General features: G+C 42.7%; 1 protein-coding gene across 1 annotated transcript; it reads left to right on the forward strand.

Moving 5' to 3' along the window:
• Positions 1 to 8,345: 8,345 nt before the first annotated feature.
• On the forward strand, positions 8,346 to 11,695 carry tmm70 (Transmembrane protein 70). The gene is given in 4 exon segments (NM_001140712.1): positions 8,346 to 8,622; positions 10,107 to 10,215; positions 10,333 to 10,972; positions 11,608 to 11,695. Coding segments are annotated over 3 exon segments (741 nt in total). The 5' UTR covers positions 8,346 to 8,439; the 3' UTR covers positions 10,782 to 10,972; positions 11,608 to 11,695.
• The last annotated feature ends 211 nt before the right edge of the window (positions 11,696 to 11,906 follow it).

Genomic DNA, 11,906 nt, shown 5'->3' on the forward strand with positions numbered 1-11,906 from the left:
GCGAAGCGCAAGTATGAATGCCCTGACTTCTGCAGAGGCCGCATCTAAAAGCTGTACGGACAATGCAGATGCCAGAATGACCATAAATCGGCTTTAAGTGTTGTTGCAATTCACCTAGCTTCCACATGGGTGAAACATTCTGCATGTAGCACCTTTAAACACAAAAACAATGTTTCAAGTGAGAATTGGGCAGATCTGAAAATGCCTACTTCACCCATATTTTATTTACGCAAAGAAAAGTAGTGTGTAGTTCTAGTAGTTAGTTACACCGCGACACGGTAAAAAGTTTTTAACTACTGAAAACACTACAAAGTTAAACTACCAACTACCTGGTATGATGTTGTATTGATCAGTTTAAAGCCATTATTTTAGCATTTTGCCCAAAGTCAGCCTTTAAAGTAACTGTCCAGTGTTTCCAAATTTCTATGAAATATGACTATGTTTATGTTAAACTCTGATCAGTTGTTTTGGGCCCAGGCCCGCAGAGCTTAAACAGTACCCACTCCGTCAATTTCAGTCAGAAAATAGAAAGTGACATATCATGGGAATCGAGCTCAAATCTTACTACTGGCGATGTCATAAGAATGCCCCCGCAAACAAAAAAACGTGATAAAATCACTCTAGCGCTCAAGTTAAGATTTCAGTAATTAAAAATCAGTTTAGCCATTTTCGCAGTGAGGTACTACCTAGTGGACAAGCTGGGAATCAGACATGAGATCTGATTATATCAGTGAAAAAGTTACTTTAGCTTTCTCCTCATATGTATATCATTCCTGTAAGAAAAAAATAAAAGGCATGGCAGGTTGCACAAACCCTGCACTTTTAGGGCTGCGTTCCTATGGGAATTTGCGCATGTTTTGAGCACCACCATCAGGTGAAAGATATGATTATTTTAATTTTTTTATGAATAAAGAATTTTTGAATAGTAACTGGTGACATATAGTGCAGTAATAAAGTATTTGTCCACTTTCAGATTTTCTCTATTTTTGATACTGAATGTTACCACTCTTGCACGCAAAATTGCTTTAACTCAGCGACATTTGTGGGTTTTTGAGCATTAACTGCTCGTTTCAAGTGCTGCCACAACATCTCAATTGGGATTAGGTCTGGACTTTGACTAGGCCATTCCAAAACTTAAAATGTGTTGCTTTTTAACCATTTTCATGCACATTAAACTTGATTGTGTGTTTTGGATCATTGTCTTGCTGCATAAATGGTACTAAGCTAACATGTGGATTGTCATACCATGGATAATTTAGCTATTTCATGATGAATTTTACAACCCTTTAGGTATAAAAAAATAAATACAGATTTTTTGGGATAAAATATTGAATTTGGCCTTTACTACTATACAGTACCAGTTGTCGTGTCTTTGGCATCATTAAAGTGAAGACTTATTTTATCAAATCAATTCTCTGTAATTATTATTATGTGATTAAACTAATCATGTAAATGTAATTAACTAGGATGTCGGGGCACCAAGGAAAATCTTCAGATTACAAAGTTATAATTTTCCTAATATAACTTTTCAGATATTTTAATAGCTGATCAATTAGACTTCTAATTAATGAATCATTCTTTACCTCACGTTAGTCTCATTACGAACGTTGCAAATCATTGGTTATCTGCACGAACCCAGTCTTTACTATAAATCATCCATACATCAATTGTCTTAATCATTTATTTACTAACTAACTAAATAATCACAGAAATGCATAACAAACAAACAAAGTAGATATGGTTACAAGGAAATGATAGGGGATGTGCCCTAGTGGGCTAAACCGGTATGGCGGCTTGGTAAACAAAGGGACTGAGAAGGGCGCGAAAGACAAAGACACTACACAGTTGATAATTATATTAATTGAAATGCTAATCCTTTGCACATGAACGCTCACTCATTCGACAATAATTGCAATCAATATATATATTTACACTCAGTGTATCATCGTGATCTCTGTTGGAATCGTCAGTCTTTCTGTTGAAAAGTTCATCTGAACTTCTCTTTGCGTCCCTGAAGTCTATCATGGTTAGAATGGATACTTCAGAGTCCCATTCTGAAATGTTCTTGTAGAATAGATGTTTCGGTGGTTGTTGGTCTTCGCATTCCAGGTCGACATAAATTCTAGCTGCAGACTAGTAATTAGTATCGAAGATTTGCTCCTATTCTGTCAGTATCGATAGTCTCAGAGTTTAACCATTTCCACCAATGCTCCACGTGGTTCAACAATCGTTACAACCTTAGCTCCCTCAGATGACCGAGGAATGCATGGTCTCTACTCAAACCTTAGCCCTCTCGGTAATCGAGGTATGCATGGTCTGAAGTGTGCTTCTCCAGGTGGGGGTTTTATTCGGAACAGCAGAAAAGGCTGTCCCATGACGCCAGATCAATGTCTGTGCTCGTGGGGGCGGCCCAATGACTTAGTGAAACTTTAAACAGAAATACAATTCTCTCACATTAACGGTTTAAAATCACATTACACAATTTCACAAATAGTTTCATCTTTACTCATTCATTTTATACAATAATTAGATTCAAGCCTCAGAACAGAGGATCCTGTATAAACAGAGTTATGGTAATGTGGGTGTACTGTCTTTCCTGAGGTCACAATCATAAAACAAAACGGACCGGGTCGTAGCTGGATTCTCCACCGACCATTTACGCCTTCTCCAAAACATGGACATTGTTCAGTTCTCAAGTTCTGTGATGTAGAAGAAGATCCTTTGTTCTACTGTGAACCCTCTCTATACTGCATGAGGGAGAGAGTCTCCTCCAGGAATTTAAAACCTGAGATAACAGAGAATGGGTGTAGGGGGAAGAGAGAGGTGGTGAGAGAGAGAGAGTTAGTGCTTGCTATATCCAAAGAGGGCCACGTCATGACACAGTCAAAAGTTACATCTACTCATTCCAGGGTCTTTCTTTATTTTTACTATTTTCTACATCGTAAAATAATAGTAAAGACATCAAAACTATATAATAACACATATGGAATCACGTAGTAACCAAAAAAAGTGTTCAACAAATCAAAATATATTTTATATTTGAGATTCTTCAAAGTGGCCACCCTTTGCCTTGATGACAGCTTTGCACACTCTTGGTATTCTCTCAACCAGATTCATGAGGTAGTCACATGGAATGCATTTCAATTAACAGGTGTGCTTTGTTAAAAGTTAATTTGTGGAATTTCTTTCCTTCTTAATGCGTTTGAGCCAATCAGTTGTGTTGTGACAAGGTACTGTAGGGGTGGTATACAGAAGAAAGCCCTATTTGGTAAAAGACCAAGTCCATATTATGGCAAGAACAGCTCAAATAAGCAAAGAGAAACGACAGTCCATCATTGCTTTAAGACATAAAGGCCAGTCAATGCGGAAAATTTCAAGGACTTTGAAAGTTTCTTCAAGTGCAGTCGCATAAACCATCAAGCGCTATGATGAGGATTGCCACAGGAAAGGAAGATCCAGATTGACCTCTGCTGTATACCAACATGCGTCGTCAGGTGAGGTGAAGGCTTCCGAGCCTCAACACAATGATCAGGAAAATGCCCGAGATAACTCTGGCCGGATCCGTCTGTGGTATCAGGCTGGGTGAAGAAGGAGTTGAATTCTGTCAATTCTGTCAAAGTATCCATAAGTGGACTTGTCAAGAGTTTTTGTGGGTCTGCTGCCCAGAGGGAGAAGGCACTACGCATTTCGCGACTCGGACCGAGAGCGGTGTCCTGCTTTGCTCTCCGGAGCAGAGCGTCACTGAAAGGAGTGATAACTGGGGTGGCGTTGAGTTGAGGTGGATCGACTAAAGTTTAGGATCCCCGGGTGTCTGTGATGCATGGGAGACTAAGGAGACCCTGTCTGTCCTTCTGAGTTTTGATACAGAGTGTTTGCAGGATAAAGTCATGCCCACTACCGTGTTTCAGATGCCAAGTTTAAGGTCCTGTTGCAGAAGTATGTAGGTGGGAGATTCTATTAGAAAAGTGTGCAGGGCATGGGACAAAGAAGTGTATATTTTCGGTGGAAGAAGTGGAGTGTTTCAATTGTGGGGGTGGCCTTGTTGCTGGAGATAAGAAATGTCCTGTGTGAGTGAGACAGGTTGAAGTTTTCAGGGTGAAAGCAGTGAGCAAAGTGTCATATGCTGAGGCAGTGAGGAAAGTAGAGGATGGTGTGAAAAGGGTGAGGGAGCCTGAGAGGATCCACGTGAGTAGTAGGCCAGTACAGAGTCAACCGAACAATTTGCAATACGCATCAAATCATCTAGTCTGTCGGAAAAGCACACAAAGAAGAAGAATATCATTTGGGAGGAGTCATAAGCATCTTGTCATTATATCCAGTATCTCTGACATTACTGCTTCATACAGGAAATCCTGTGCGTAAGCAAGGATGTTTTTTGGGGTGACCCGTTTGCGGTCTCGAAGAAGATGGTGAAGGAGGAATTGGGTAAAGTGGAATTGGTTAGAGTGACCAGGAGCAGTATGAGGTTGCTTTTGTGTGTGTCAAAAGCAAAAAAAGGAGAAAGCTCTGTGGCTCAACAAGATGTTGACGTATGATGTGGAAAGCTATGATTTTCAAAGTAGGGCACCAGTTAAAGGTGTCATCTCCGGTGTCTCGCTGGACATAAAGGCTGTGTGGTTTAGGGACAAAGCCAAGCCCCCCCGTCCCCGTCCTCCCCGTCCCCCCGTCCCCGTCCCCCCCCCCCGTCCCCGTCCCCCCCGTCCCCGTCCCCCCGTCTCTCCAAACTATTTGTTGTGATAATTGAGTTTTTTGCTCTCTAACCAGTTAATTCATATGTCTTGAGACTGTGATATAGAGGCCTAAAGGCCGAGACAGTGGCAGAATAAAATCAACCACACCTTTGTTTTATTACAAAACCGGATAGCAACCTTTGTCCAGTGAAGTCCACAAAGCATATTGCATGTACAGTAACAGACAGTTACATGGCCCACAGCATGGTCAAGAAAGTTAATGTTTCCGACATTTTCGGGCCACTAAACAACTATTGATTAGAACCACAGAGGGTTACCGCAAGTCGCAAAGAAAACAGGAGCTGCCTCCACTATTCCAGCACCATTTCAACTTAAAAATGTCAACATCATCAAGTCACCTCTGCTTAGTCTAATACAGTGACAACTAAAAGATCACCAAAACAATTTAGTTCAATCAACGTAAGATAAATATGATGTGGCTGTCCATGGTTCTGATTGTGTGTGTGTGTGTGTGTGTGTGTGTGTGTGTGTGTGTGTGTGTGTGTGTGTGTGTGTGTGTGTGTGTGTGCAGGTTGAAAAACATGTTGACTCATGCTACTTGTAGAGAAACACCAATGCCATCCTCATCTCTTTCATGTTGACGAAACGGTCTATCACTCTGCCATACAGTACAAGCTTTTATTTTTTGTGGTCCTACGCTACCTGGCTAAAGTGCTTGCTCGCTAGCCTAACCTTCATTCATGAGCAACGTTAGCTAGTTAACAATAGTCTTCTACATCTAGCTACATATTGAACTTCCATCCTCTCAGACCAGGGGCACAACAATGTATGAATTAATGGTTGGATCAGCATCGCCGTTATAATCATTGGCCAGTACGGAGAATTAAGTAAAACCACAAGTCCAAATCCCTATCTCCATCCATGGCTAATTTAGGAAAGGGCCAATTTTAGCTGGCTGGCTAGCTAGCCACCGGAGGACAATGACACAATGAGATGCAGCAATTCAAGTTTTTCTGACAATGACTTATGCACTCAATGGGATTTGATAGGAGTGATGCCAAATCCAAGCTGGCTTCCCTTGACACATTTTTTGGTACGCCAGGACCATTCACAGTTGAGCTCACTCAGTATAGCTCAACGGTGAATGGCAAATTGGTATTATTATTTTTTTGTCAAGGGAGGCCAGATGCTCGCTGGCTTCCCTTGCCTTCAATGCTACAGGCGGCAACACTGTCATACTCGTTTGGACCAAACAGCATCAGAAAGATGGCCTACGCGTAGAGACAGATGGGCGCTGTTTCGCTCGCTCGGATGCTTATTCCTGTCAGCCTCTAGCGAATTGAAGGAAATGTATAAAACACAGAGAGACGAAAGATAATGGATGTGCTGACCAACTGGCAAGTGTTTTCACTGACATTTTCAACCTCTCCCTGTCTGAGTCTGTAATACCAACATGTTTCAAGCAGACCACCACAGTCCCTGTGCCCAAGGAAGCGAAGGTAACCTGCCTAAATGACTACCGCACCGTAGCACTCATGTCTGTGGCCATGAAGTGCTTTGAAAGGCTGGTCATGGCTCACATCAACACCATTATCCCAGAAACCCTAGACCCACTCCAATTTGCATACCGCCCCAACAGATGATGCTATCTCTATTGCACTCCACACTGCCCTTTAACACATGGACAAAAGGAACACCTACGTAAGAATGCTATTCATTGACCACAGCTCAGCACTCAACACCATAGTGCCCTCAAAGCTCATCACTAAGCTAAGGACCCTGGGACTAAACACCTCCCTCTGCAACTGGATCCTGGACTTCCTGACGTGCCGCCCCCAGGTGGTAAGGGTAGGTAACAACACATTCTCCACGCTGATCCTCAACACAGGGGCCCCTCAGGGGTGCGTTCTCAGTCCCTTCCTGTACTCCCTGTTCACTCATGACTGCATGGCCAGGCACGACTCCAACACCATCATTAAGTTTGCCGATGACACAAACAGTGGTAGGCCTGATCACCGACAACGATAAGACAGCCTATAGGGAGGAGGTCAGAGACCTGACCGTGTGGTGCAAGGACAACAACCTCTCCCTCAACGTGATCAAGACAAAGGAGATGATGGTGGACTACAGGAAAAGGAGGACCGAGCTCGCCCCCATTCTCTTTGACGGGGCTGCAGTGGAGCAGGTTGGGAGCTTCAAGTTCCTTGGCGTCCACATCATTAACAAACTAACATGGTCCAAGCACACCAAGATAGTCGTGAAGAGGGCACGACAAAACTTATTCCCCTCAGGAGACTGAAAAGATTTGGCATGGGTCCTCAGATCCTCAAACGGTTCTACAGCTGCAACATCGAGAGCATCCTGACGGGTTACATCACTGCCTGGTATGGCAACTGCGGCAACTGCTCTGCCTCCGACCGCAAGGCACTACAGAGAGTAGTGCGTACGGCCCAGTACATCGCTGGGGCCAAGCTTCCTTCCATCCAGGACCTCTATACCAGGCGGTGTCAGAGGAAGGCCTTAATAATTGTCAAAGACTCCAGCCACCCCAGTCATAGACTGTTCTCTCTGCTACCGCACGGCAAGCGGTACCAGAGCGCCAAGTCTAGGTCCAAGAGGCTTCTAAACAGCTTCTACCCCCAAGCCATAAGACTCCTGAACATCTAATAAAATAGCTACCCAGATTATTTGCATTGCCCCCACCCCCCTCTTTTACGCTGCTGCTACTCTCTGTTATTATCTATGCATAGTCACTTTAATAACTCTACCTACATGTACATATTACCTCAATTACCTCGACTAACCGGTGCCCCCACACATTGACTCTGCATTTAGCCTCGATGTTGATATTTTACTGCTGCTCTTCAATTATTTGTTACTTTTATTTATTATTTTTTAAATGTATTTTTCTTAAAGCTGCATTGTTGGTTAAGGGCTTGTAAGTAAGCATTTCACTGTAAGGTCTACTACACCTGTTGAATTTGGCGCAAATACAATTTGATTTGATTCATGTGGTGAGACCGTATGTACAGAAGCCGCTGCAGTGTTACAATTGTAAAAAGTTTGGACATGTGGCAAGTGTTTGTCCAAGGAAAAAATATGTAGTAGTTGAAGAGTCAGATGAAGCATGTTGTTGTAATTGTGGTGGGAATCACATTCCCGAGTTCCCAGAGTTCCCTGTACGGATGAAGGAGGTCGCAGTAGCTAGGATCAGGGCCAACCAGCAGGTCTTCTATGTGGAGGCAGTGAAAATAGCTGAAGGAGTGAGTAGAGAGGAGAGTAGTGGATGTCCCACAGTCTGCAGTGAATGCCATGCAGGAGAAGGATCCCGACACACTAATGGTGAAGAAGGTGGACTTTGTTGCGTTTATAGCGCTAGTGATAAATTGCACTAGTTAAACTTAGAAAACATAAAAGAAGCTAGACATCATTGACTTTACAGGTGAAATGTAACAGGGAGTACTGAATGAAGAGGTTCCCCCTCCCAGGCTGTTGAGTCTGGGGGGGGGTAATTAGCATGAATTTGTTCATTCAAAACATATTTTGTTTTTGGAGTATTTTTTCTAACCCGTACAGTAGGTGGCAGCAATACACCGTATGAGTGCAGTATGCCAATAAACCTCAAAGAAGAACAACCCTGTGCGTACCACTGCCACAGAAGAAGAAAGGGGCGGGGGTTAATAACAGTGCTGTTGTGCATGCAGTTAGCAAAGAAGCTACTAAAGTGGCTTAACTTCATGATTGTATAATGTTTCAGCATTACTTTGCACGTGGATTACGTACTGCTATTTCGCAAACGTTTAGTCTACAATTTGCTGCCCTCCGAAATGGGAGGCCTGCTACTCACGCGTGTAGAAGGCTGCCAATGAAGACCGAAGAGTATTTGTATCACGCTGCCAAAAGGTCGTTTCTCAATGATGCGGCCAAAAAGGTATTTGGCTTTATTTTGTATTCACTTGCCTGGTAGATAGTTCTACTTCCAATCCTGGGATATATGCCCTATTATGCTAGTTACGTAGGTTCTTTTTGGTTGTAAGAAGCTATGTTAGCTAGCTAACTAGCTAGCCTAGTGGATCTGCGTTCGATACATTAACTATGTATGATTTACGTGCCCCTGACCAAACCGGACGCGCGCATGTTGATTTTGTACACCCACACCAGACACAATCAGGACATGCATGTTGAAATATCAAACCAATATATTAATTTGGGGACAGGTTGAAAAGCATTCAACTTTGATGGTAATTTAGCTTGCTAGCTAATTTGTCCTGGGATAGAAACATTGGGTTGTTATTTTTCCTGAAATGCACAAGGTAATCTACTCTGACAATTATTCCACAGATAAAACAGTAAACCGAATTCCTCCTTCCTCAGGGTTCTATTTTTACTTTGGACTTTATATGGCGGTTGGCAACCAACTTTAAGGGGCATTACAACAACTGACTGTAGTGTAGACATCAGTTCATCTTTCAATCACCCACGTGGGTATATGCTCCTAAAAACCAATGAGGAGATGGGAGAGGCCGGACTTGCAGTTTAGCGTCACAAATAGAACCTATTTCTATTTTACCACCTGGCCATGCAGATGCTCTCTGTCGTGTGCAAGCAATGATTGAATAGCATGTATGTGTACATTTATTTTTCAACGCTTGCGCATGTGATGCAAGCGGTGTGGTCAGCATGTTATTCAATCATTGGTTCTATTTGTGATGCACTGCAAATCCGGCCTCTCCCATCTCATTGGTTTTTAGGAGCATATACCCACGTGGGTGATTGAAAGATGAACTGAGGTCCACACTCCAGGCCAGTTGGTGGTGATAATGCACCTTGTTGGTTGCCAACTGCCATATAAAGTCAGAAGAAAAGCCTGAATTAGGAGAGATTCCTAGAAATGAACTAGGTTTACCCTTTTAGTTGTGGATTAATTGTTGGAGTAGAGGACCTTGTGCATTTCAGGTAAAATAACAACCCAATGTTTCTATCCCAGGACAAATTAGCTAGCAACAGCAAGCTAGCTAGCTAAATTGCCATAAATGTTTAATGCTTTTCAACCTGTCCCCAAATTAATATAGTTGGTTCAGAGTTCATCTTGATATTTCAACCTGTGTGTCCTGACCGTGTCTGGTGTGGGTGGACAAAATCAACATGCGAGCGGTGTGGTCAGGCATGATCTGCACTGGCCTGGTTGTGCAACTGCATTCACTTTTGAAAGTGCATTAGATTCAATTAATCTCTACAACCCCCATGCAAATTGCGTTATGATCAGACTCTGTAAGATCTCATTTGAAAGGTAATTAACAATTGGATCAAGTTCTTTTTAAACTGATACATTATTTGTTCTGGTCTAATTGTAGCAGTTAAAGGCATTGTATGGAAAGAAATGGCCTAGTTTCTCATTTGTCTGTCTCTGCCCAGGTACAGCCAGCCTCTGTACTACGGATGGTCTGCTGCTTCTCTACATCTTCCACGAACCACTCTGAGGGAACGCTCATCTATTCAGGGAGCCTCGGCAATGCTGTCCGAGGTATTACTTTAATCACCATAAACAATTTCTCATGATCATCATCTTCTCATCATCAACGTTGTTATCATCATTGAATAACTAGGCCTAAACATGAATTGTATTTTTTGTCTGTTGCAGGTGTGAAGATGTTCTCTTACACCAGTAGCGGAGCCAGCCTGTGTATGATGCCCTACATTCTTCTGAAGACTGGCATCAGCGTTCAGAGTCTTGTCCTGAAGGGGGCCTTCTGTGGTGTCATTGGTTTCTTCACATTCCTGACTCCCATCCTCCTCCATATCATCACCAAAGGCTATGTGGTTCGCCTGTACCACAACCATGACACTGACACGTACACAGCTGTCACCTACAACATCCTTCTGATGGAGAAAAAGACTGTGTTCCGTCAGAGTGAGGTCAAGATACCGGGTGTCAGCAAAATGTTCACCACGTTCTATGCCGACAAGAAGTCAATGCTTGTGAATCCAATGCTGTTCCCACTTCCTCATGACTATAACCACCTCATGGGTTACGACCAGCCCTTTTCATTTGATACGGAAGACTTGAATAGTAAACCTAATAAGAGTTAACGGATTTCTACAGATAATGCCAATGGCAGTCTGAACTGTTGAATGGAAAGTATGTGTGAGATGGGAGAGGTAGGATGAGGTGACACCAATAAAAACCTGACCCCTCATTGAGAATCCCAACCTGTATGTACATCCCAACCATGTATGTATGTCTTAGTAGTTAATGTAGGGTATCAATTATATGATATCAAATCAAATCAAATTTATTTTTATATAGCCCTTCGTACATCAGCTGATATTCTCAAAGTGCTGTACAGAAACCCAGCCTAAAACCCCAAACAGCAAGCAAAGCATGTGAAAGAAGCACGGTGGCTAGGAAAAACTCCCTAGGAAAAACTCCCTAGAAAGGCCAAAAACCTAGGAAGAAACCTAGAGAGGAACCAGGCTATGAGGGGTGGCCAGTCCTCTTCTGGCTGTGCAGGGTGGATATTATAACAGAACATGGTCAAAATGTTAAAATGTTCATAAATGACCAGCATGGTCAAATAATAATAATCATAGTAGTTGTCGAGGGTGCAACAAGCACGTCCGGTGAACAGGTCAGGGTTCCATAGCCGCAGGCAGAACAGTTGAAACTGGAGCAGCAGCACGGCCAGGTGGACTGGGGACAGCAAGGAGTCATCATACCAGGTAGTCCTGAGGCATGGTCCTAGGGCTCAGGTCCTCCGAGAGAAAGACAGAAAGAGAGAATTAGAGAGAGCATATTTAAATACACACAGGACACCGGATAAGACAAGAGAAATACTCCAGATGTAACAGACTGACCCTAGCCCCCCGACACATAAACTACTGCAGCATAAATACTGGAGGCTGAGACATCCCTCAAAAGAGAACCTTTGAGGGATGTTGGTTTCTTCCTTTGACTAGTAAGAGGTAATGTATAGACATGGAGTATATGAATAAAATTTGTTTAAACAAAGCTTATGGATTAATTTCATCACTAAATTCACCTTTGATATCATGACTGATTTTAATTGTAACTTACCTTCCTTCTGCTTCAAACAATGCCTCTTCAGAAATACACTACCAGTATTCTGTGGGCAAAATGAGAAGTTACTACTTCTGATGTTTTGAGAAAGCTTGGGCACTATCAAACAGTGTTAATTGCATGAAAACAGGAGACCG

The sequence above is a fragment of the Salmo salar genome, chromosome ssa14 (genome assembly GCF_905237065.1).
Source record: "Salmo salar chromosome ssa14, Ssal_v3.1, whole genome shotgun sequence".
In the NCBI taxonomy this organism is placed as follows: Eukaryota; Metazoa; Chordata; class Actinopteri; order Salmoniformes; family Salmonidae; genus Salmo; species Salmo salar.